A 27,505-nucleotide genomic window follows, 5' to 3' on the forward strand; every position below is an offset into this window, starting at 1 on the left:
GCCCAGGCAAATAATCATTAGGTACAAGTGTAGAGTATGTACAATATTTAATGTGCTTTTATTTACATATCTTTATACGATTATTTGATGAAAGCTTTACTTAGTTTGGGAATAGATCTACCTAGGTATAAGGATTGATTTCAATAATAACTTTAAATAATAATAATAAATATAAAGGTACAAAGAAAATACTGCCATTTGGTCCAAATAGAAAATGGACAACTCGAAATTATATACATCAAAGCAGAAAAATGACAATTAGAAATACCTACTTCAACAATTGTCCATCCTGAATATCGTCGCAAATGGAACCTTGTCCTATGGTAAAATTGACAAATTAGTTGTAAAGCCGAAAAAAAAACGACCACTTGTTTTTACGTACACTCAGAAATATGACGAATTGTAAATATATTCCATCCGAAATCATTTGTTTTGGGTCTACATATTAAGTTAAGACTTGATTTAGACAGCATTTCCTTATTGCTTATTCAATTTTGCTCCTAATTCATAATGGACAATATTCCATTTGGGTTTAAATAATTTACAACAGAAATAAATATGGTTTTAAATATTTTTAGCACAAATTACATTTTGACAAAATTCACTTTGGTTCATATTCATTTTGGTCCTAATTCAAAACGGTAAATTCAAGTGGACTTAGTATTTTCCATTTGTACCAAATGACAGTAAATCCCTCTCTATTCTACAATGCTATTGTTTAAAATATGCAATGAACCAAAAAAATATAAATAAATAAAGTGCACCTCTATATCTATGACTCTCGAATACAAGTATGTCAGCCTAAAGTTTTTTACGCATAGCTTCAGTAATTTGGGTTATGCGTTGACAACTTGTCTGGTAGTCAGTCAATTAGTTAAGTTACTCTTTTATTGTTATTTAGGTTAAGATTTCAGAAATTAAGTTGATTCAAACAAAAAAACGAATAAGTAAACTTATAAATGCCCAAATTGACAATGGTTTTTAAACTCGTAAGAACCTGTTTTAATTAATAACAATATGATATTATCGAGAAACATGATAAGACAATATTTACAAAACAAGTTGCAGATAAGGTGAAATCAGTAAAACATTACGACGCGCGGGAAAACTAGTAGTACTGTTTATTAGTATGATAGCGGTGGAAGCATGTGGTCCATGGGGATATTAATATTAAGTACAAACGCACGCAACAGTAATTAAACCATAGATAATTTTACTTCGGATTTACTAACACACACACACACACACACACATACACACAAACATCACGCCTGTATTCCCAAATTGGGTAGGCAGAGCACACGAAACGTTACCGCTTCGGAGCCACTTTTAGCAATTTTAGGTTTTAAGTTTGACAAAAACGGTACAATAGTGATAGGTTGCTAGCCTGTCGCCTACGGTATACCTATATTCTCAGTCGCCTCTTCTAACAGTTGTTCTAACCCGACACCACACGGGACAAAATTCAACATTTCAAAAAGGGCTGAACCAATTTTAATGAATCTTAGCTAAGAGCCACCGCAAGAAAATTAGATTTCACGTAAAAAAAACTGCATCGAAATTTGATCGAATCGGTCCATCCGTTTGAGAGCTACGATCCCACAGACAGACAGACAAACGTTGGCGTCAAACTTACAACGCCCATCTTTTTGCGAAAAGTAGGCGCAAAACTGATGTGGTTTACGATCCCGTCATCGACATTAATGTTCCTATTTCATTACACCATCAACGTTGTGAATAAACTATTGAAACTAATCCAAGTAAGTAACACAGCGAGATTTTTCATCGTGTTCACGAAACAGTTATTTAGGACATTACTTACTATGTACATTACAAACACAAGGCTTAATTAAATCACTGAAAATCTCAGAATAATTTGTTCGGAATCGAGAGTGTTAAATTAAAAAAAGGCTGTTGGGGTTCTGAGATTTTCAATTATTTAACCAACATGTATTTACCAACCAAACGTTATTGTTAGCGTCGTTTATCTAGTAAAATTTTATTGTAATCCATCTCCTGTTATTACCTTTTCTTAAAATTTGCTCAACCAATCAAAATGTGTATGAATGACCTATGCCTTTAATACGGGTAGGTAGATGGAGTTCCTACCCGTAATCATGATGCAAGCAACTGCGTCGAAATATCGGAAGCTCATTAAAAATAACCACGATCTATATCCCTAACAAATATATACGTACAGTCACCAGCATTAATCTGCCACAGCGGAGCGTGCAAAAATATCTGACACGTCCTTCCGGCCCTGGAAATAGAGTTGTATCAGATATTTATGCACGCTTGTTGTGTCAGATATTAGTACCATCAGCCAAATATGTGCTCTACCACCCTAAAGTTGATAATCGTTTGCATGCAATAAAACAATAATGCCAATAGACGTGTCTGTCAACTTGAAAGTTCGACTTTAGCGACACACTTATTCATTTGATAGGATCTTGTTTAAAAATTTGATAGACCACTTATCCGATGGTACCTAGTGCCACGAGAGTTGAAGTGAATGATTACACACACACAACTATATGAAGCAGTGGCGCATGGCGTAACGTGGAGTAATGTAGACGTGGGCGAAGTCGTATCAGCGAGGCCCCTTTTCTATGGTCGCATCGCATTTAAAGAGGCCTCGTGAGGCCCTTTTAAGTGCGAGGCCCTGGGCGAGGGCCCACTCCGCCTACGCCTAGCTACGCCACTGATATGAAGAGCTGATTTCATTAAAGGAGAATGAATTAAATGAATGAGTGAATGTCAAAATCCTGCTGTCAATACCTAACATATTCTTGTGTGCGTGACCTCAACTCTGGTGGCACTACCTATACGGACATGTGTTAATCACGTGTTCAACGCGTGTCTAAGTTTGCGGCAACATGTTTTGGCGTTACCTGGGCTGTTGACGTGCGCGGGCGCAGCGCTGCAGTATCGGTATCGCGGGGCGCGGGTTATCGCGCGATACGCGCGTGCGTCATACGTTTGCGGAGGGCACTGCGTGACATCGCGCGGATACGGCGTATGTGCCACGTTGTTTAGGCTCCAGGGCCGTTTAGCAATGTAAGTACTTATCTATTTATAAATCAATGTCAATATTCCAAAAAATATTTTATGGAATAATAGCTTTTGCCTGCGGCGTCGTCCGCGTTGTATTCGGTTATAGATTTTAGAGGGAGGGGTGCTCGATTTTAATGAAAATTTGCACTTTAAAGTTGAATATTTCGCAAAAAATCAATGAATCGAAAAATTGTCTTAGCAAACCCCTAATGGGTTTAAAAGACCTATCCACACTATAGGATTGGATGAGAAAAAAATATCCTCCAATTTATGTCTATGGGAGGTACCCTAAAAAAATTTTTTTTTAGTTTTTTATTGTACCATTTTGTTGGCATAGATTACCGTGCGTTTTATATCCGTGCAAAATTACAGCTGACAGACAGACAGACAGGTGAATTTATGATGAATAAAAATATTGCTAATCAAATTATGGAAAACGAATGGATACGAATCCCCATGCTGGGAATCCCTGCTTCAAGTCTGAACAGCCTCAGCTATCTTCGTCATACTGACATTAGCGCAAAGTCTATCCATCCCTTTCTCCTCAACTATTCCTCAGACACAAATCTGAATGAATCATCCCAGCCTATATACGTCCCAATGCTGGGCACAGGCCTCCTCTCAGAACAAGAGGCTTGGCCGTAGTTCCCACGCGGGCCCAGTGCGGATTGGGAACTTCACACGCACCATTGAATTGCTTCGCAGGTTTGTGCAGGTTTCCTCACGATGTTTTCCTTCACCGCAAAGCTCGTGGTAGATTTCAAATGTAATTCCGCACATGAATTTCGAAAAGCTCAGAGGTGCGAGCCGGGGTTTGAACCCACGACCCTCTGCTTGAGAGGCGATAGGTCAAACCACTAGGCCACCACGGCTACGTGTTGTCTATTTGTACTTAATACTATTGTTGTGTCTTGTGTTGTGAATAGATGTATTTTCTTTCTTTCTTTAAAAGTGAAACAAAATGCAAACGAACACGACGTAAAACACGGTTTTATCATTAATACGATATTCCAGGCGGGTGCGCAAGAGCGTATCGCTTCGAAAGCCATAAAACGCTCACGTAATGAATTCACACGATTATCGCGACTTGTTTTAATTATAATTTATATGAATAACGGTAAGGCTGTGGAAAGAGCGTGGCGAAGCGGGCGGGAATTGATCTATGTTATTTTCAATTTATTTCAAATCATACAGTGTCAAACGTGACTAAGCGATTTCTGTATTCAGAATCAAAACAATTATTCCGTAAGTAGACCGCAAAGGGCCATTTTACAAGCCCCTTTTTATACTACCAGCGCTTTCGGAAAAACCATCAGTATATGTATATGAATTAGGCAAACTAGGTATTCCCTATTATGTGATAAGTACCTAGATGTCCGACATAATCGATAATAGTAGTATAAATATCAAACATAATGTTTTTAATTTACCTACCGAAAGTATACATCAAAAAGTGTGGCATTTAACCAGACTTTACCCTACCACTCTCGTGACTAATGTGACTGGGACTACGTTTGTATGGAAAATGGATCGAAGACACATCTCTTGAGAGTTTTGGCACGCCGACCCGACCTCTAAGCTTGACTGGCAGACCTAGGACAGACATTGTTTCCTTTTAAATGTTTCTTCGGTAAACAACCGCTAGTATCCTGTAAAGGCGTAGCTCCGGTACCACTGGCAGCAGCGTGAATTTTTCCACGCGAGCAACCCTCTAGCTTGACTGGCAGAGCTAGGATAGACATTGTTTCCTTTCAAAATTTTCTTCGGTAAACACCGCTAATATATCCTGTAAAGCTGTGGCTCCAGTGCCGCTGGCAGCAACGCGAGTCCGCGCCGAGCTGACCCTTTATTGCGATGTGAAAATGCTTTATGCATACTTTCCTTGGAAAATTATGTGGAGCTCTCACACTTTAAGTAACTTCACCCTCTAAAAACACATCGGCGATTTTCCACTGCCGTTATGGGAGCGCCATGGGACCGCAGACATTCAGGCTTGACTGCAAAGCTAGGACAGACATATTCGTTTTTTTTTTTGGAAAACAACCGCTAGTATCCCGTAAAGCTGTGGCCCCAGTACCGCTGGCAGCGCGAGTCCGCCGAGCTGACCCCGCTATCGCGGGCCGCGGGTCGCCGATAATCGCGGTTATCGGGGTCGGCCGCGCGTCACCGCACGCGCCACAGCTCCATTAACCTACCCATTAACAAACAAAACTTTATAACAACGACAATTAAAAAACACCAACAATGCAAAAATGCGGAACAGTGAAAGTCATCTTCAAACAAAGCTACAGTTCTATTACAGATGTGCAAGTTGCGAAATGTTTCCAAAAAGTTGAAAAAGTTCTCAGAAATTTCTGGATATTTTCACAAGATATACAGTGTGTTAATAGACCGGCAGTAAGGCTTTTTAAGGGAGGTTAAAGTAACGTTTTTCTGTAACTTAACCATGTCATTAATTTAATTTAATAAATTATAGTTCAGACTTTATTAACTTTCGGACAAAATTATAATTGCCAGCAAAGTGACAAGAATAAAGTATCTGTCGGCTGTGATTTACACTTACTTGTCAATTTACTTTGCTGTACATTGCTGGCAATTATATATTTTTTTAAAGCTGCCTTCATATTAAAACTTATTGATTTGAACGGGACCTACTCCAGGTTTTTGTTGAACATACATTTTTATTGTACCTACGTATCTTATGATCGGGTGGACATAAAATCTTTATTTTAACAATCGCAACAGACAGTATCGCTTTGAACTTGGTACCTCTTCCTCATTCTTTCAAACAAAATCACGCTTTACTCAACTACAAAACACTATCCACACTGTTATTCCTAAAATCTAGATATCAAATTCCATTAAAATTCGTCCATTGGTTTTACATGAGAGATTAACAAACACGCAGACCTTCGCATTTATAATACTAGTAGGATCTGTAGGATTAAGATTAAAAACACGTAAAGAATTTGTACTTATTTGTAAGAGTAACTTGAGCCGCAGGCGCAGGGCCCGTAGCGCCGCGCCTGCGCGCTAAGCGACGGCCCAAACACGCATAATGTTACAGTTTCCTGTCAATTAGCTCTGTTTGTCCTCTGTGTTTGCGCTTGCGCAGACTACCCTGATTTCAAACAACATTTACAAAGGACTGACACCTCTATTCTATAGACTATAAGACATTATCGGTTTGTTTGCTTCTGTAAGTACGCTAAGTAGTGGGCAAACATTGTTGTAAACCATTTGTACCTTTGGCTAATCGCATTGTTGCATTTATGGTATTGACTTTTATGACATTAACATGACTAGACAAAAAGGACGGTTTCCTTTGAAATGAAATGAAAAATGAAATGATAATTTTCTGAACATGCTTTATTTTCAATATCAGATGTTCTTGAACAGTCAACGTCATAAATAAGTGATCACTTTTGTACCTTGTCGCTTTCAGTCAGTACACAATTTTGTATATGTACTTATCACACATGACGTTAAAATGACAAGGTACAAATGTGATCACTTATTTATGACGTTGACACAACACAAAAAACTTAAATTTTCGTGGATTTGTAAGGCTGCTGAATTTAAGGAGAGGTAACATCTCGTGTCATGACGCGTCAGAATGATATTTATTTCGTAAATTAAGGGCACAATGCGGGATAAAAATAACTTTACAATGTACAGCTCGATTGTGTAGCGTCAAAACGTTTTAAACTCTTAAGTCCAACCGCGTCTGGTTTGAATTTATTTTTGCGTGATTGATATTTGGCTGATGCAATACACACAAACATCATGCCACGCATGTATTATATAACGTTACTGCTTCGGAGCCACTTTTAGCAATTTTAGGTTTAAGTTTGACAAAAACGGTACAATAGTGACTGTTTGCTAGCCTGTCATCTACTACGGTATACCTTAACCTGTATCCTCAGTCGCCTCTTACGACATCCACGGAAGAAATGGAGAGGTGTTATTCTAACTCGACACCACACGGGTGTGTTAAATGTGACTCATACCATCTGACGCGTTGTGACATGACACGTCAGATAAATGTAACATATGCTCTATAGGTAGGTAGAGTCATTCACGATGACGCGTGCCGTGGTTCTTATTAAAATGTCATTAATGGCTAATTTTGACAAAATCACGCGTCTTTGTGGATGGCACTAGGTATATACTATATAAAATACTTGGTACCATCTTAGTTGTCAGAAAAAGTCAAACATTTTAATATTTAGGAAAACATTAACTAAAATAGAAAGACAAATTATTTTTTTCTGTCCAGTGTACTGATTAAATCATCGAACTAAAACAAGCCAGTCCTCGTTTTAAATTAAGCAATGCTTTTACTAAAAATGGACAAACAGTACGATCACCGGCGCCTGCGCAACGTCGCCGCAACACTCGCATATAACCAGTAACCTAACTTAATACCGCAGCTGAAACGTAGCGGTCGTTTTCATTCTCACTGTTATACTGTTTGTGATCTATGTTGTGTGGTCGGTTCCATCCACTCGGCTTCCAGTCGGTAGCGTGTTTGCGGAGGCAAAACGCGGAACGCGGCGGTTTGGGTTCGGTTTGTAGACGCGATGCTCCGCTACCTCGCTGCCTCTTTCTCTTTACTCAGTTTTACGTTTGATGTCTTTGATTGCTTAGTCCTTAGTTTATACAATGGTCAGTTGACTGGTAAAGGGCACATAACCGTAAAATTTGATGTTTTAAATTAATAACATCACTCACGGTTCAAATGCCAAGGTTTCATCGACAATGCGGAATCGTCAATAGGTATGTAAATATTAGCAATAATGAAATGAGACTCTTATTAAAGTTGGTAGTTTCTGCTTTGGATCTTAGTAATTTTAAACAGCTAGTAAATAAATCAGACGAGCATACCTGGAACATTTAGTTTAGAACATCTTGCAAAATTTCAGGCCTCTAGAATCTAGACTAACTTAACGTTTGAGATTTCGCAATTTTACGTGTACCTAAATAAATCGCAATCCCGTGGAAATAGGTATACGGTGATTTTCGAGTGTTAGTAGGTATAGTATTTATGACATTATGACTCTTTATTTAGCATTGTATAAAACATTTGACATTAACAAGTAACGAAAGAAGTAGATGTAAGTACAAAGGCGAAATGTCCAAATTTAATTTTATGTCATTAGCAACAAACGTAGTGGCAGGGTGTCATCTATTGGACATTGGCATGTCGAGCACTGGGACATTTACTTTAGCGAAAAAAGTACTTATTTCGACGCCCAGCTATATACCTTTCATTTAAATTAGTGCAACGGTTTTAGCGTGAAAGGTAACAAACACACACACAAACTTACGCATATTAGTAGGCAATGGTCCACCCCAAGATTAAAACCATCCGCCAGTAGCAAACAAGCTCTCAACAAACGCTGGTCTCCGTCCCGGAGGTTTCACCGCGTGTTGACGCACGCATTAAGCGCAGGCCCGAGTCAACAGCGTAATGGCGGCAAATACCCCCCACCCCCCGCCCCCCGCTACCGTGCGCCCGCGCAGCGCAACTGACCGCTCTCGGATTCAAATCAAATGGACTGTATGTACCGTTATGCAAGATGTTATTTGTACCTAAAAGAAAGATATAAACAACGAGAAATACCTAATGCGCTAATTTCGACGCGTACAATAGTTATTTGTGTCACAAGGGAGCAAAATGGTGTATTTACGGCGAGGGCGTACATTGAATCCAGAATGTAGCGAAGGATTCTACAATAGAATCCTGAGCGTAGCGAGGGATTCTAAAGTAGAATCCTGAGCGTAATGACGAGGGATTCAAGTGTTAACGCCCAAGATGAAAATAATTTTGCTCCCGAGTGGCTCATACAAATTTTCACACCGAGCATTAAGAAACTTGAAAAAAACAAATTCTAAATATTAAGAACAACCAGCATAGAAAATGGCGTGGCTTTACAATTATCAACTTCAATAAATAATTTGCAATAAAATAATTAGAAAAGCCGTGAACAGAAAAGTTACACTTTGCTCCCTCTCGTCAGGGAGGAAAAGTTACTTTTCTGAAGGAGAGGTGTGAAAAATAAATTGAATGCCTTACAGATGTTCTTATATAGTGGCCATAGTGGCCGATTATAGGCCGTATGATCGAAGAAAATGCAAGTTGATTAAAGTTGCAATGGGTGGTCCACAATGCTCGAAGAACAGATAGTTCGGGAAGAAAAGTCCGCGAGTGGCGACCACAAAACGGAGGATGAAGGATTGACAGGAGGGTTACCACGAAACACGAAGTTCGAAGTTCGTGTCGTACGGTCCCTCTGACACTTATACTATTTAATACGAGAGCGAGAGGGACGGTACGATACGAACTTCGACTTACGAATTTCGTAGTAGCCCTGCAGGCCTTCCAAAAGTGAAATGAAAACAGTGCGAGAGTTTCGAGCAATCGGTGGATATGAGGGAGGCATGATGATGATGACATAATGTGCCAAAAAAAATTATAACTATAAAACAACAAGATTTTTTAATGCTGTAGTAAATTAACCATAGGTTCTAAAATTCGGTCCATCGTGTGTGACAGCACGAAACCGACTGACGGAACAAGATGCTTAAGCCTGTTGACATTTTTTTTTTATCCAAGAATGATGAAAAACAAGTGTAAGCGATTATAAAAGAGAATGATGTTCGTTCCAACTCCTTCAAGATACTATCAATAAAGTGGTTCACCCTCGAGCCCGTACCCGGCGCGCCCAGCCCCTTTCAAAACATCTTTAAATATTTACCCTTCCAGCCTCGCCTCGTTAACGGACTAACACAGATTCCTCAGTCCACTCCATTACTTATAGTTTTTGCCAGAGTCCAGCTGTAACCTTTAATTGGCTACAGAACGAAACACTACTTCCAATAGGTCTAACGTCCTTATACCTTACAACCTTTGGTAACAACGCAGTTGTGCGGAAATCTAAAAATACCCTGAACAAATCGGATCCCCTTGCATGCTCGTAAAAGTGCCACAGCCTAACAAATTACCGAGACCGGCGATTGAATGCTGCGGCATGCCACTGCGCTGCCTCGCGCCCGGAGACTGTCTGTGGACTTGTGCGTTTGCCAAATTAATTCACTCTGATAACTGTGGCAGCTTTGATTTAAATTTCAAGAGCTGTGGCAATGTCAAATGTAAGTGATACAATGTCGATACCGCACACTGCGCACGCCTACAATACCTCGTTGAGTTTCTTGCCGGATTCTTCTCAATAGAGGTTCTTCCGAACCGGTGGTAGTTTTTTGTGACATTCATAAGTGATTTTTATAGCCTAAATTTAATAAAGATACTTGACTTTGACTTTGAATAGATTTGTTATAAAACTATACTTGACGTCTCTACCCTCTGGACAAAGATCTGGATATTTCTAACCTATGTAATAAAGCCTCATACTAAACGCCACAGTATTCATGCCTAATTATGTGACTAATTTACGATTTAACATTCGGAACACACATTAATTTCACTAACTTTTTTTTATATTCATCTATGATTATGTAATCAAATAATTTACGAAATTAGAACATTCCTGAGAAGGAATTCTACTCTGGATTTCGGCCTTTGTCCAAAGGTAGAAACTTGTTTTAATAAGCTGGCCAGATGTCGTATTGCCTAACGTTTTTGACGGTCGCAATCGCAATCAAATGTCAACTTTTGTATGCGAAATTTGTCATTTTATTGCGATTGTGAGCGTCAGAAACTTTACACAATACAGCCTCAGGTTTTAGTAACATCAATGTCCTAGGGTTTCACGTGCTAATACCAATAGATGACACTCAGCTCTCACTTGGAAGTGATACTAACAATATAAAATTGCATGGCAACAACTGGGACAGGGACCACCACTAGAGCGGTCGTACCGTCTACCTACATTATCGTAACTCTACACAATGTATCTTGTATGTGATTTCTAACTACACCATCCTTCATCCGTTTCCTCTTACACTAAAGCCAAAGTAAATGCAAAGTTCACCCTTCAACTGCTCCCAGGTATATTCATTTGCCCACCCGGCCTTCGGGCAAAGTTTACCCTCAATAAATTAGTGGTCTATGGCACGTGCCGCTAGTGCTGGGCTGCGGCTAATTAGCGGGCATGAGTGATGGCGCGGGCTAAACGCCGGCTGAGACCTTTGACATTTCGGCCACAATCATTACAAGTGATTTAAGGTGACGCTGAAGAATAGATTGTCATTCGTAAATGTGTTTTTGCAGCAGCGCTTGGTGTCATTGGATTTAATTTTAACTGTACCGTTGTCTACCTACAAAAGTCGCCGTAGTTTGCTAGACCTACCTTTTAAATTACGATGTTGTATTAAACTGGGGTAAATCTATAGTAATATTATAGTACATTGTGTCTTAAGGGCGGTAAACAAGGAATTACGAACGAGAGTCTATTAGAAGCCTGAAGTCGAAGACTGAGGTCTTTAATGAGTCGATGTTCGTAATTCTAGTACCGCCCGTGCGACATACATTGTTTTTCATCACATTTGCGAGTAAAATTGTATATTTGTAAAAGAAAAACTAATATTTTTTCAAAAATTGCCGATACCGCTGACTACGCTCTTGGCAGCGCCAGCCTCCGCGCCGCCCTCCCCCAGCCTGGCCATGCGCCCGACGTGCTCCTGCACGCCAGCACGACCAGCACGCCATGCAGTAACAAACTCATTTACCGACCTTGGGCTTCATGACAACAAAATTAGTACGGGTAATGACTCATTTACCGACCACGGGTTTCATGACAAGCACATTAAGGTCGAGGGTTTATTTGGGGGGTTGCAACCAAGGTAACCTGCATGTTACGACACTGTTTACGAGCAAGTGTGATGAAAAGACATGTGAGTTGTGTGGTGAAAACTGAATTGAAAAATAAGAATAAACTTTAAGAACAATTAAGCGGTAGCCCTCAGCAGCTGCCAAACAAGCTTTCTGCTTTTGATGCAATGTGACTGTTGTTGGCTAAAACGTTATAGACTTAATATCCACGTGATTAGGATCAAGGGTAGAAAAACATAGGTAATTCACAATCGCACCTCTACCATTTTTTGAAGGTAGCAGTAATTTTGAACATGAAACTACCGTGAGACTCACTCATATTAAATGATATTGTAACGGATAACTCACGTCTTAAACCGAGTTTAGTTTGAGTGTGCGTGTTGCGGCAGCCGCCGAGTCGCGTTCGCGTGCTCCTGAGAAGAAGGGCTACGAAATCCTTAAAATCCTTAAAATCCTTAAAATTAGGATTAAGGATTTAAGACTCTTTAATTATAGTAAAATGCTTTTTTTTGTTCTTTTGCTTGAAATAAACAGCTTAAATTTTTTTTTTTTAAATAGCCCTTCTTCTCAGGAGCAATAAATAGAGAATAGAGATATAAACTCGGTTTAAGACGTGAAAAATTAGACAAAAGCCTGACAAAGCTCGCTAACTACAAATCAATTTGTAAGTCAGTTAGTGGTACCCATAAACAATATTAATAATAATTCCATCATTTCGCAAGAGCTACCGGGCGTGTTTGCCCGCGCCCGCGCCCGCGCATGTTTGCCCGGCGGCGCGATTGTCGGCGGCCTGTCGCCGTGTGCGGGCGCAGCCGCAAACACGGCGCAAGTGCCTGAGAGCTACTGGACTATTACTACTGGTTCCCTTTTTGTACTTGTTGTGGTGACGGCTCTCCGCGGCGGTCACTTTATGTCAGCTGTTCAATTGGGGTCTATTTTAAACAGAAGGCTTCTAAACCATTTAGTTCCTTCCTCCTGCCTTCTATAATATACAGGGTGGAAAGTTGAGATGGGGCAGCAAGGGCAGCTACTAGATCTCTAAATAAAATGCTCTTAGGAGACCTTTACAAACTTTTACCTGTATGGAAAAAGTTTTCTCTGATTTGTGGGTGTTTTGTCTTATCTCAGTTGGTCTCAAAGAGTGTTTTGATCCTTTATAGAAATGGGACCGATTGGCATTAAAAAAAAGAGTCAAATATGTCGATTTTTTCGCCGACTACATTTTATCAAAAATCTGTGAATGTCGATTGTCATCACTCAAATAGTTAAGTAGTAAAGGTCTCCTAAGAGCAGCAAGGGATCTAGTAGCTGCCCTTGCTGCCCCATCTCAACTTTCCACCCTGTAGACATAATACACCTATCAGTCAAAGTCAAACTATCTTTATTCAATTTAGACTATAACAAGCACTTATGAATGTCAAAAAAAATCTACCACCGGTTGGGAATAACCTCTGTTGAGAGTTGAGAAGAATCCGGCAAGAAACTCAACGAGGTATTTTTTATCGAGGCTAATTCCTAAAAGGGTCGGCCACGCACCTGTGATTCCCCTCGTGTTGCGGGTGTCCATGGGCGACTGTGATCGCTCTCCATCAGGTGACCCGTCTGCTCGTTTTCCCCCTCTTATATATAAAAAAAGATATATTATTACTCTCTTTAGTCCGTCAATAGATAACCAGAAAATATTTATAGTTCGCGTGCTAAATGCAATGGGTCGTCTATGTATAAGCCTTAAAATGATGACGACTCTAATAAAAACCAATTCGTGATTTCATCCTTATGTTTACACGGTGCTATCGTACTCTGATAACAACCCAAACATTTACTCGGCACTTTTAATTAAGGAAAAACCTATTTAATACTAAATGTAATTATTTCATATCGAGGTCCGTTACATCTGTAATGGCAGCGGCGCCCGCGCCGCGTTCTGATTGGCCGGTTGCATTGTCGTAAACAGTGAGCAGCTAAAAACGCTCGCCAAACTATGTTACTGTAAACCGTTATACTTCAATAAGTTTTTCCCAACTCATGCTCTGAAAATGTTACTTTAGTCTCTGCATATCGGGACTAAAGCTCCTTTTTATTCTCTAGGGATTAAAGTTTTTTTTTATTTACGTTGGAAACCTGTAAAAGAACGGCTTTCACAGTGACAATGTGTCCTTACTTCAATTAAGTTCAACTCATTCATGCCAGCTCTTATGAATCGACCTATAGGTAGTACCTACATCAGCCAAATAAGTGGTCTATCAATTTTTAAACAAGTTCCCATCACATGAATATGTCGCTAAAGTCGAACTTTCAAGTTGACAGACACGTCTACGAGTATTGGCATTATTGTTTTATGACATGCAAACGATTATCAACTTTAGGGTGGTGACCACATATTTGGCTGATGGTACGTATAATTTTTCTGGTCGTCTAAACGACCAAAATTTAAACAGGTAGGAGCTATGTCCACCGGTTTGCCATATTAATAAAAACTGTGTTACAGCTCATCGTCCCTTTCAGACTTTTTCATCTATTTTAAGAGAGGAATAACTATAAATAATCCACATCGACACACTTCACAAGCCTCCTGAAATACACCGCCTTTGTTATTTAGCCCTAAAAGACGAATATAAAAATACCCGCTTAGAAGTTGGATCTGCGCCGATAGTTTGGGAACCATTAGGTATCATTAAAATCAAAGAAGCCAGTAATTATCATATTTATGGCCCACAAACTCGCGGCGTTCGCGAGCGATTTTAACGATCCATTGCACCCTTTGTTCTTCCTCAAACATCCAGTGTTCAAACTCGAAGAGCGATATATCTTGCGCGATATTAACCCTCAGTCGCGCTCGGATTAATGATTGCACCATTCGCCGAAAACACAAGTAACTGTCAGCGGACAAACGTCAAAGAAAACCGTAAATTATTTCAGAGAAAGATATTTACCACCTTTTTGTATACCGTTCCGCTTTGACTTATTGAATATTGGATATGGCTATCTCGCTCTCAGGCCAATTAGTTGATGCTCAAAGAAAGCAGTCTAAATTGAGAAGTCGATTTGATATCACTAGGGAGGCGTTGATATTTTATTGTATCCTATCGATTACCTAATTTAGTAGGTACTTTTATACTCACTAGAAGCGAATCATTCATAATGTCTCAACCTAATACTCTTAAATACATTTTTTCATTCATCTTCATATAAATTCTATTTTTGATTTGTGTTGTTTTTGCAAGGGTCGATGCAAAGCCTGTTGAATGACTGTAAAACCACTGTGACTAAACGACTGCAAACCGTATCTATTGGTATGCATTATATGCCTGCCTACTGGCTTATCTGTCATAATCGTGACCAGTGACCGGACTTAGTTAGATAATGAGCCATGTGGAGTCTTATATAATCCGAGAACGAATTGAATGTCGTATTTGGCTGGTAAGTAGTTAATCATCATCATCATCATCCCAGCCTATATACGTCCCACTGCTGGGCACAGGCCTCCTCTCAGAACAAGAGGGCTTGGGCCATAGTTCCCACGCGGGCCCAGTGCGGATTGGGAACTTCGGGAAGTAGTTAAATTATAGTAAAATTATTAATGTTAGAAATGTGAAAGTTTGTGAGTGCAGTGTGTGAGTTAGTCTTTCACGCTAAAACGGCTGGATGGATTTGGAGGATATGTTGTATTTTAATCTCATAGTGCTTTAGTTTACTGTTATGCTGTACAATTTATTAAAGTACCTAAATCAATAAAATATAATTGATTCCGTCATTTTTGAGACATTGAACTTTCAAATGCGGGCGTTTTAATATAACAACTAATCCAACCATATGTTCATTGTGAATAAATAAATATTTCATTTGAAAGAAAGAAAGAAAGAAAGAAAATACATTTATTTAACGCCATAAAAAACAAACATAGGAACAAACATAGAACAAATAAAGACATACATGACATTTAATTTCCAAGTTTTTAAAGTTAATTAGGTTATCTCTAAAACTCAATTATTTTTTTATCGACACAGGCCCATCACTAGCACGCTAATGTGTTGATCAGCGCGGCACTATCACCTCGTAAATATCTCACTCCACAGCTTCACACTTTATTAGCTTTATTGTGTGTAACTTGTAGCTTTCACTGTACAAATGGCATTTCATTTAGATTTGCCTCAATTGTTCCTATAAATTAGGCGTTTATTGTGTTCCATTCTGCTAAATATAACTGTATCTATCATAATATTAACAATTTTTCACGGGTTATACTCGTAAGTAAGTATTGTACATTATTCTACAAGATTCTATATTTTAGCAATTGAGTTAATTTGTTTGAACGTCAATGTACTTAAGTAAAAGTTTTTCATCGTAATTCTAAGTCTTAGGGGCTGTTTCACCATCTATTGATTAGTGTTAACTGCCGGTTAAATGTGATGCCATCTCTATTTGTTTTGTTTGAATAGACGGAGACGGCATCACATTTAACTGTCAGTTAACACTAATCAATGGATGGTGAAACAGCCCCTTAATATAGTCCCGCCTTTGACGCGGAACACTTTGAACATCGATCAATGTACATACATTTTTCACCCACAATAAATGAATCCTGAAAAATATTTACAGGGGTAATTATACAATCAAACTAACCTAATACAATGTGGTGTTGGTGTTTAGGTGAATCTAAAAATAAAAACATGCCTGGGTTAATTGAAACTTAACTTTAACTCCGTCCGCGTAAGAAGTATGAAAAATCGTTTACGTCCTATTTTCAGACCTACCAAATGTACACAAAAAAAATCATAAAAATCGGTCAAGCCGTTTCGGAGGAGTTTTGTTACAAGCACTGTGACACGATCATTTTATTTATTACAATAAAAATAAATATATAGCTACTTACTGGTGTAGCTAGACCGATTATTCGCACCAGAAAGCCCCTACTTTGCAAATTTCTTCAAAATCGTTAGAGCCGTTACTAAGATCCTCGATATAAATAAATATATAAGAATTGCTCGTTTAAAGATATAAGAAAAGCTCAGGACTTCTTATTACACACAAAATGTGGGTAGGTACCTGTTTATAAAACTACTTTTTACTATGTCTAAACCAAAATGAACTACATAGATTAGATTAGATTAGATTTATTTACTTATTACCTTTTGAAAAAATACATTATAAGCACATGTCAGTTAATTACAAGAAATTCACAAAAGGATCGTCAAATGTATACAAAAAAAAATCTTATTAAGTATAATAAATAGTCAGCGAGAATAAAAAATAAATAAATTTAAAATGTCAAATTAGAATTCAATTCAATAATAATAATTAAAAGCAAAACAAGAATATTCTTAAATCTAAGTCAAATTTATGCAATAGGAACCAAACGAACAATCAAATAATTAAAATGTCAAAATACAATAAAATTAAATATGAAATTAAAATTCAGTTCACAAAACTGTGAAAAATGACAACAAAACAAAAACAAGAGTACAAAACAAGGTAAGTACATAAAAACAAAAATGAAATGCATATATGATGTCAACATAAAATCTCACTGTATTCTTTTAAAGAGTACAATGACTTGTCTAAAAGAAGTTTTTTTAGTGTGCGTCCAAATGTCTCATCCGAACATTCATTTTTTATGTCCGCGGGTAGCCGTTCATCATATACTGAGCGGCAAAAAATCTGGCACTCAAATGTATGCATTAATACGAGTACATAGGTAATTCTGTATGTAGTGTGGACCAAATTTTTGCCGCTGAGTATATTTCATTTCATTACTAGGTACCTATAGTATTCCTACCTACTTGACACTTGAAAGCTAAAATGACCTCCAATGACCTCAAAAGTTGCAATTCCTACGAAGTGGCTCTTTCTGACATCACATAAATTTAAAAGATCATTCCAAAAAGTGATTAACAGCCACCGGCACTTTGAAGTGAACAATGCCACCGACAAGTGTTCCGTGAACACGGACACACGTGCGGCTGCCTGCGCCGGCGCAGCGGACACGACGCTTTTTGTGATATTCACATTAATAAATACAAATTACAAATGCGAAAGTCTATTTATGCTTATTTTGGGTAATGTGGTTCTCTATTCTATAGGTCGATTCGTAAAAGCTGGCACGAATGATTTGAATGCATCACAAAATGATTAAAAACAATAAGCAATAAGTGATAATGTGTTAGGTATAAGAAGAAACTCTTCGAGTGGCGACCACGAATTGGAAGACGAAGCGTTGGCAGTGCAGGCGTTCTATTATATGGTGAATGATATCGCCAGTGTTGCAGGAAACCAGTGGTTGCCAATGGCGAGTTGTCGTTCATTGTGGCGTTCTGAAGAGGAGGCATTTGTTCAACAAACGACATCTACCGGCTGATGATGATGATAATGTAACTGTAACAGATGAAGTTACAAATTACAGAATATAAAGAGCCCTCACTGATTATTTACTCGTTTCATTGTTGATAGGTATCCTTTTGCTATCCCAAATTTAGGTAAACAATTACAACATTCTATCCATAAATAAGTAATTTATACTCATTATCCTAATACTCCTAAAAGGGGTGTAAATTCGTCGGCACTTCGCTTCGATCTATATCGGCGCAAGCGCAACAAAAAGCGATGTCGGCTTGTCGGCGATTTGTCGGCGCTGACGAGCGGGGCTGCGCGGGCGTCGTTTTGCGCACTCCGTCACAGCAAAGAAAAAAGTTGGTAAACTGTCGCCGGCGACGGGTTGATTTGTACGGCCGAGTTATTTATGAAGTGATGATTCTTAATTAAGTAAATGCTTACTACTTCAAAATGTTCAAACTGAACTTTAATACAATTTAAGACGTTACCCGGTGAGTCCCGATGTAGGTGCTTATCAGAGATGTGCATTTATTTGAATGACGAATAAGATTAACCAAATTTTTCGTGAATGACGGATAGAATTATCGAATGACTATTCTATTCGTGGAATAATTTGTTCAGGGTGGAATAATTTATCCACGTATCTTTTATGGTATATGTTTAGATACAATTTTATTGGTGCTGTTTATTTGTTTTAAACTTTGGTGATTTTCACTCATAGTCAAAATACCACTAACGCGTAACGCGTAGCGTGATAAGTCCCGTAGTGGTATTTTGACTATGCTGCTTATTTGTATGGAATAACCATAAAAGTTTTGTATTGCTGTAAATATATTTAATAGAATTCCCAGTGACATAAAATGTTTACCATATAATAGATTTGTAACTGCACTTTATAAAATTTTACTTAAAAAAAGGTATTATAGCATCAAAGATTTTTTTATATATCAATGTTAATGCATGAATTACACTTTATTAAATTTCAATACCTAGTGCCATAGTATTTATATGCCGGTGCCTAGACGGCTGGTGCCGCCGGCGAGAGCACTGGACAAATATTATATCTGTTTATAGAACAACCATTGTAACCGCTTCTCAAGTAAGTAAATGAATTTGAATTCTGAATATTTTTCCCAGATATATCTGAATAAAATAACGAATAAAAAAATTGTCGAATGATTTATTTAAATGATTTTAAAAAATCGTGTGTATTGATTATTGGAACAATAGGTATTCGGATAACAACTTATTTGGATATTGCCCAGCTCTGCTACTTAATGTGGCAGACACAGCAAGGACACAGCATATATAGAAACTCTCATGCATAAAGCATAATACTCTACGTGTAGGTAAAGCGGATATTTTTTTTCTGGGTTTGAGTCGCCTTAGAATGCGTTTTCATCAAAGATATGCGAAGATGTGTTGCAAGAATGTGTCTTTCGTGAACTAATAGGAACGCTTCATTTACATGTACTCGCACAGCACATCTCTAGTGGAAACAGCTGAGCGGAGTGGAGATGGAAACGCAACCTTAAGGACTAAATAAAAAACCGGCCAAGAGCGTGTCGGATACGCCCGAAATAGGGTTCCGTAGCCATTACGAAAATATTAAGTAATATTTTTCTAAGGATTTCGTATTTTATACGGAATCTTCCAAGTTTACTCGTAGGTATATTTTATACCTTAGGCTGCTATTTACTCTTAAACTACTAATAATTCTCAAGCAAACTTAACCGTTATAGTTTTCCTTTTAAGTTTGATATACTTACTACCATTGTTTTTTTTTTTTAATTTCCACTCACCGGTTTAGATTTTAGGGGGACTTTAAAGTTGAATATTTCGCAAACAAATTACTGAATCGAAAAATCGTCTTAGCAAACCCCTAATAGTTTTAAAGACCTATCCATCGATACCCCCCACTATAGGGTTGGATAGGAAAAAAATCCCCCCCTTTACGTCTATGGGAAGTACCCTAAAAAAAAATTTTTTTTTATTTTTTTATTGTACCATTTGTCGGCATAGTTTTTATATAATATCCATGCAAAATTACAGCTTTCTAGCATTGAAAGTACCTGTGCAAAGCCGCGGACGGACGGACAGACAGACAGACATGGTGAAACTATAAGGGTTCCGTTTTTGCCATTTTGGCTCCGGAACCCTAAAAATGACACACAAAATGTGGCAATAAAAAAACATTCAAACGCATCTAAAACGCCGTAAACGTTACATGTGTTTCCTCCTAATTTGATAGCCCCCGTGCACTTCTGCTGTCATCCAACATTTTAAACTCAATCAGTCAACCGTTCACAAAGATTGACAGCGGCGCGGTCGCGTTGCATCTCATTCGTTCATTCATTCGCTTGTTGTCATTCATCTCGAGTGGTGTGACACTCGTGACACTTATTAGGAGGATGCAACGCGATACGCGCCCGCGCATCTGACAGCTTGTGTTGGGTTAAAAATTTGAATCAGAAGCGTCATTTTACTTTGAAGTTTTGTTTTCCTGTTACCCTCCCTCAGATGTATCTTTTTAAATAATGTTCACAATTTTATTTTATTGTAAATTGAATACTATTGGGGTATTGGGGGCTTGAGGTCCCGGGTTCGAATCCCGGCCGGTGCAGATATTTGTATGAATAATACGAATGTTTGTTCCCGGGTCTTGGATGATTAATATGTATTTAAGTATGTATTTATCTATATAAGTATGTTTATCCGTTGCCTAGTGTCCATAGTACAAGCTTTGCTTAGTTTGGGACTAGGTCAATTGGTGTCAAGTGTCCCATGATATTTATTTATTTATTTTATTTACTGTCTTTAGTTTTTATATTGTTTTAAGATCTTTAGCTTTAGGAGGCTTTGATTAATGTGTTAAAGAACCTCTTAAGTAAGCGTATTGATTCACATAAACCGTATGCCAGGACCTGGCCCTATACTACTTCGTATCTCGCTGTCCCGCTGACGCTAATATTATTTAATACGAGAGTGAGAAGGATGGTACGATACGAACTTCAATTTCATATTTCATAGTAGCCCCCCCCCCCCCCCCTTTGATAGGATCCAAAGAAACTGGCTTTGCACAAGCAGTTTAAATAGTATTGGCAAAATAGTGGTTGCAGTGGTTGTCGGTTGTGAACCTTCTTGACAACTTTCTTTGGAAAATAGTGGGGTGACTTTCCCCTTGCCTTCCACACCACAGGCAATATATAGTGCTGCTGGCTACTCTCACATTAGGTCCCTCCGTCGCCTTTTACGACACCTACGGGAAGAGATAGGCTGTCCTATTCTAAAACTTGGCACGGCACGGATTAAGGTACGAGTCCACTTTGTATTAATACTAAACGTCTATTCATTTATCTTATTTGACAATCGATTGCCACCATTTTTACACGTATAGAGTCGTGGTGACTTTTCATAGACCTTCAAAGCCAACTTAAAGGTTCCTCCACAACCAAATTTCGTTTTAGAAGCACCTTCGAAACTTTCTTGAAATACCTGAGTATTCCAATTACATCGGCTTCCCTAAACTGCATCAAATAAAGCTCCGGAATTCTAACAAGCTTACATTTTACAACCGGCGTCGTATTCGCGCGCCCACATCAAAGGTCGCGGAACCCGACACCGACGCACACGGGCGTCACGCACACGTGGCCGAATCGGCTGTTTGTCTTTCGGCGATGTAGGACGGCTTCGGGGAAGTGCCTTTTTGTCAAAGAGTTAATCAGAACAGCGAATAATATATTGGTATATTTTGTTGCAAAAACATTGATATGGTGAAAATTTGTCACTAAAAAGAAAAGATTGACATATGCATCTTTCGTTCATTATCAAGTATATCACTCATTTAGTTCACTAGTTCAATTTAGTTCAATAGCTCATCCATCTACTAATCCTACTTTATTAGTTGATATAAAGTAGGTACATAGATAGGATTAACGCATTATAGCTGTAGGTACGAATTTCTTTCACGGAACTATTAAACTGATTGATGTAATTTAAGTCTTATCTGTGCTTGACTTAAAATCAAATACCAAAATTGATTTATCAATGGGTTCAAAGAGGGCCGCGAAGGTTTTATTTATGTCATGACTTAATCTAATGTCATGACTTAGTCTAATCTCAATTATTTCTCTATAAATTCTGTACTCGAAGCAATTCTGAATATGTTTGTGACCAAGATAGCGAGCCTAGAGATGGAATGGAACAGAAATTTAGAGAGAATATAGGACGCGTAGATTTGGCGGGTTATTACTTGTTTTTCGTAGCTATGTATTACAATTCATTAACCAATTGAATTCGGTAGGGTAATCCTGCTCAAATGAATCCTGCTAACTAAAACAATTACTAACAGATGTTACTACATCTGGTAGCATGGTGTACGGTTGTGTTGCTCTGAAGATGAGCTCTGTTTGAGATCGAAACGCGTCAGTGTAGTGTCGTGGTAGTGATAGAGGAACTTCATGAACGCGCATATCTTGCATAAGCGTAGCTATCATAAGGTCGCCGGTGAGCAAAGTAATTGTTTTGGGTAGTTCATAAATATGGACCTCCGCAAAGTAACGCCTGATTCAATAAATGAATCCTGCTCAAGTCTCCCGAATCACCCATAGGCCCTTCCAGGCCTTTCCAGATAGTCTTTCAGCCGATGATGACGTCAGTTTGGTTGCAGACGGCAGCGGCGGCGCGCTGGGCGCGGGCGGGGTGGCGGGCGCGCAGCAGTACGGCGAGGTGAACCAGCTGGGCGGCGTGTTCGTGAACGGGCGCCCGCTGCCCAACGCCGTGCGCCTGCGCATCGTGGAGCTGGCGCAGCTCGGCATCAGGTACAGGGGACACTCGTTACATTGCTCATACTCAAGCAAGTCATCGGACAAAAAGGCATAACGCACTTAAAATATCGAGAGACACAGGAACTTCTCTTTATTCTCACTCTTTCGTGAAGGCGAGGTCCAAATTATTGTATCTCATATTTTATATTTTGCAAATATAATTTAAATACATGTGTAATTTGAAACTGCTATTATTAAGCAGCGTTACCACCAATAATGTGCGAGGACGTTTTGCGAGGAATCTTGTTTTTCATGAACCAATAGAAACGCTTCGCTCCGCTCAGCTGTTTCCACTAAAGATGTGCTGTGCTAGGATGTGTTAATAAAGCATTTCTATTGGTTCATGACAGACTTATCCTCGCAATACATCCTCACACTTCTCTGGTGGAAACGCTGCTTTACCCCCGATGCAAAAAGAGGGGTGTTATATCGATGGTGGAAGTCTCAATTGACGTAAGGGACAAAATGCTACTTTTCAGGAGAGCGAAAAGAAGTTTTTGGTAATTTTCAAACCCTCACAGCATTGTTAATGTTTAACTTAGCAGGACGTTATAATTACGTAAAATCTTGAATTTTCTTGCTTTTCAACGTGAAACTATAGACATTTTCGTAAAAAGCTTAATAAGAAAAATAGCTGTCCCTTACGCCCGTGACATACGGGTGTCATAGCCCCTTACACTCATAAACCGTAAATAAATAAATAATGTAGTAACCGATTTTTGGTCTTATAGGACATCATATATTTTATTTGCTACATATTTGGACGTAAGTTCCAGTAATAAAATTAAAAAAATAGTGAATTAACTCAAAGAACCACTGTAATTATTTAAATAACGCGCAAAAGCCATATTTTTTTGCACGTCCCTTAAAAAATATGTAATTTGAAACATTTTCTTAAGTTTTAGTTTTAGTTTTAGTTTTTGCGAGGCATATTAGGACACCCAAGGATGTCTTTCCCTTCTAAACACCGGGTGTTTATAGGGTTGATTGTAGTTGTGGTAGTTCCTATATCGGACAGACGAAAAGAACAATAGCTGAGAGGGTCAAGGAACACATTGCATCTGTTAAAAATCGCCAGGTAAACAAGTCAGCCATAGCCAAACCACTGGATTGAGCTTCACAATTCCAAAATTTTGTCCACGGAACGTCATTTTTACTCAAGAATGGTACGTGTAGCGGTTGAAATAAAAAAGCATAAGAATTTCAACCAGGACGATGGGTATAAGCTTTCATCTTCGTGGAATCCTGTTATTAATAAGTGTCGGCGTCGGGATGAATGTTCGGAGGGACGATCAGACGTTGTTAGTGTTGTGTGTCGGTGTGATAGGGTGACTAATAAGTGACCAAGTGCGGGTAGTTCGTGATACGAGTGCCGGCACTATTAGTGATCAAGTGCGGGTAGTTCGAAAAACTCGCGCTGCTAGGCAGACTTGACACCCCACACTTCAGTCTACTCGTGACCACGGCAACTGTAACGTTGCCGAAACGTCGAGGTAAATATTACTTGTGTAATAATAGCGTGATAAGTCCCGTTTGTGGTATTTTGGCTATGAGCGCGAGTCCTTCGAACTACCCGCACTTGATCACTAATAGTACCAGCACTCTTATCACTACCCGCACTTGGTGATTTTTATTTGTGACCCATCACACCGACTCACAACACTCATCCCGACGTCGACACTTATTAATAACAGGATTCCACGAAGATGAAAGCTTATATCCATTGTCCCGGTTGACATTTTTATGCTTTTTTATTTCAACTGCTTCACGTACCATTCTTTAGTAGAAATGACGTTCCGTGGACAGAATTTTGGGATTGTGAAGCTCAATCCAGTGGTTTGGTCCTGACTCCAACAAATGCTCGGCTATGGCTGACTTGTTTGTTTATAGCTGAGAGGGTCAAGGAAGATATTGCAGCTGTTAAAATCGCCAAGTAAATAAGTTTTTATCCCGGAAAATAGCATAGTTCCGGCAGGATAGCGATAAACAAACTGATGATGTTGTTGATGACGATGATGATGAACTGATTTTCACTACCACCACTGGCGTACTAACGCTGCTTGCTTGCATTATTGCTTACATGCTTGCTTGCTTGCTTGCATGCTTGCTTGCATGTTTGATTGCATGCTTGCTTGCACTATTTCTTGCACATTTGGGAGTATTCTTGCTTGATTTGTTGTTTGCATGCGTGCTTGCCTTCTGGCTTCACGCTTGCTTGCATGCATGCTTGCACTATTTATGCTTCCTCCAACACACTGCTTGCAGCTGTGAGGGAGTGGGACGCCAGCCCGCTTCATGAGCGCTGGAGGAGATACCATAGACCGGTCATCGCGGGATCGGGTAGCCCGCGATGTTCATCTAACCCAGGCCGATAAAATTGCATGTTTGTTGATTTGATTGACAAAATTACACGCTCACTTGCAAGCTTGCTTAGGTGGTTGCTTACATGCTTGCTTGCTTGCTTGCATGCTTGCTTGCATGCTTTCTTACATGCTTGCTTGCACTATTTCTTGCACATTTGGGAGTATGCTTGCTTGAGTTGTTGTTTCAATCACTACAAGTTCTAAAAGCCATCTGTTTTGATACCTCCTACGACCTAACATTAACAAGGTATTTTAATGAACTAAAAGAAGCAAGCAAGGTATTTTACTTTAAGTGCCCCTTACACCCATAAACTAACCTCAATTTTTAAAATGTCTGTTTGTTATTGTCCCTTACGACCAACAATTTACTCTAGTTTTAGCTTTTGATGTCCCTTACGCCCATAAGAGTATTCCTTATTTTATAAGTTGCTGTTATTTAATGCCCCTTACGACGTACCAATTACACCTTTTTTTTAAATGTCTGTTTGCTACTGTCCCTTACGAGCGGCAATTTACTCTAGCTCTTGCTTTTTATACCCCTTACGCCCATAAAAGTACTTTTTATTTTATAAATTGCTGTTTTTTAATTAATTATACAGGCCAATTATTATTATATATGCATCATCATCTCGGCCTATATACGTCCCACTGCTGGGCACAGGCTTCCTTTATTAGGATCTGTCAGAACAGCTGTCAGGATAGCTTAAAATAAACAAAGTAGCTAAGAGAAATGTACCTCAATAGCCTTGACTGAAATTCCATTACGGAAATGTTAGATCGACGTCTAGCCATTAGGGGATCCATCAACTTAATCTTTTTTTTTTGTTTTGCTTTTGGCATCTTATAAAAAAATACGCGCGTTGACAAAGAACAAACGTAGGCAATCAAATACGTCCTCCGTGTTTGACGTGTCTGGCACGACTGACCGAATGTGCAATGCGCAAACGCTCGGCGCGTGGAAGGTAGGTAGACGCGTTAGTATTTTGATGTTAGGTACAAGAAATAGGTACAGGCGGTAAGGTTACGCCCAACAACTTCTTGCTTTTTTATCTTATTCGTTATAAAATGTTGGGGTGTAAAGGGCAATGAAACAATAATTGACCCATACGCCCTTTTATTATATTTGTTGGTTTTTTTTTTAACGACATGAGCCGAGTCGTAAAGGACATATGAGACTGCCACAGCCCCTTACGACCCAAATATTAAAAAAAAAATACATTTACGCCATTTTTCAGCTCAAATATTTTATATCATGTCCCTTAAGCTATTTTATTTTAAAATAATAAATGTTGATAACAGCAAAAGTAAGGGCCGTATCGTAACTTGAATACTACCAATCGACAGAGAAAAAAAACTAATTTTCTATGTTTAAAAGTGATTTTCGGTATTTTGTCCCTTACGCCAATTGAGACTTCCACCATCGATATGTATTACATAACGCCAATATCTGTCAGCCATTTTTAAGATATTGAACTCTGAAATTACAACGTGGGAGTTTTTCAATTGTTCTAATTTGTTTGAGCTTTTTTTTATTTATTCTACTGGATGACAAACGAGCAAGTGGGTCTCCTGATGGTAAGAGATCACCACCGCCCATAGACACCTGCAAAACCAGGGGATTGCAGAAGCGTTGCCAACCTAGAGGCCTAAGCTGGGATACCTCAAGTGCCAGTAATTTCACCGGCTGAGAGTAAGACACTCTCCATGCCGAAACACAACAGTGCAAGCACTGCTGCTTCACGGCAGGATTAGCGAGCAAGATGCTGATGGTGATGGTGGATGTTATAACTAAACCAAAAGCATGTAATTTGCCCAGCTCTAACTCTGTACCTATGGTTCTGGTAGTCTGACGTGGTCGTCTGTGCAGGCCATGCGACATCAGCCGGCAGCTGCGCGTGTCGCACGGCTGCGTGTCCAAGATCTTGGCTCGCTACCACGAGACCGGCTCCATACTGCCGGGAGCCATCGGCGGCTCCAAGCCACGAGTCACCACACCCAAGGTAACCTTTCACCTCCAAAAGCGGTCGCCGCCGCAAAAGGTTACGGCGCAACCCGAGCTGGTTATAGTACCTTCACTGATTGTAGCTACAAACACACATTGATTTTTAATCGGTGTTCATGTACCTTCCAATTATTCT

General features: G+C 39.1%; 2 protein-coding genes across 3 annotated transcripts in view; both read left to right on the top strand.

Moving 5' to 3' along the window:
* The window catches only part of LOC141432432 (ADP-ribosylation factor-like protein 2), a 221,445-nt gene that overhangs the window by 35,009 nt on the left and 158,931 nt on the right, over nucleotides 1-27,505 (top strand). The gene's annotated exons all lie outside the window — the stretch shown is intronic.
* The window catches only part of Poxm (paired box pox-meso), a 36,059-nt gene that overhangs the window by 3,762 nt on the left and 4,792 nt on the right, over nucleotides 1-27,505 (top strand). For both annotated transcript variants that reach the window (XM_074093986.1, XM_074093987.1), the window contains exons 2-3: nucleotides 22,848-22,998; nucleotides 27,235-27,367. In XM_074093986.1, coding sequence (XP_073950087.1) covers nucleotides 22,848-22,998; nucleotides 27,235-27,367 — 284 coding nt within the window. The remainder of the gene's footprint in view (nucleotides 1-22,847; nucleotides 22,999-27,234; nucleotides 27,368-27,505) is intronic.

This window comes from Choristoneura fumiferana, chromosome 11 (genome assembly GCF_025370935.1).
Source record: "Choristoneura fumiferana chromosome 11, NRCan_CFum_1, whole genome shotgun sequence".
Lineage (NCBI taxonomy): Eukaryota > Metazoa > Arthropoda > Insecta > Lepidoptera > Tortricidae > Choristoneura > Choristoneura fumiferana.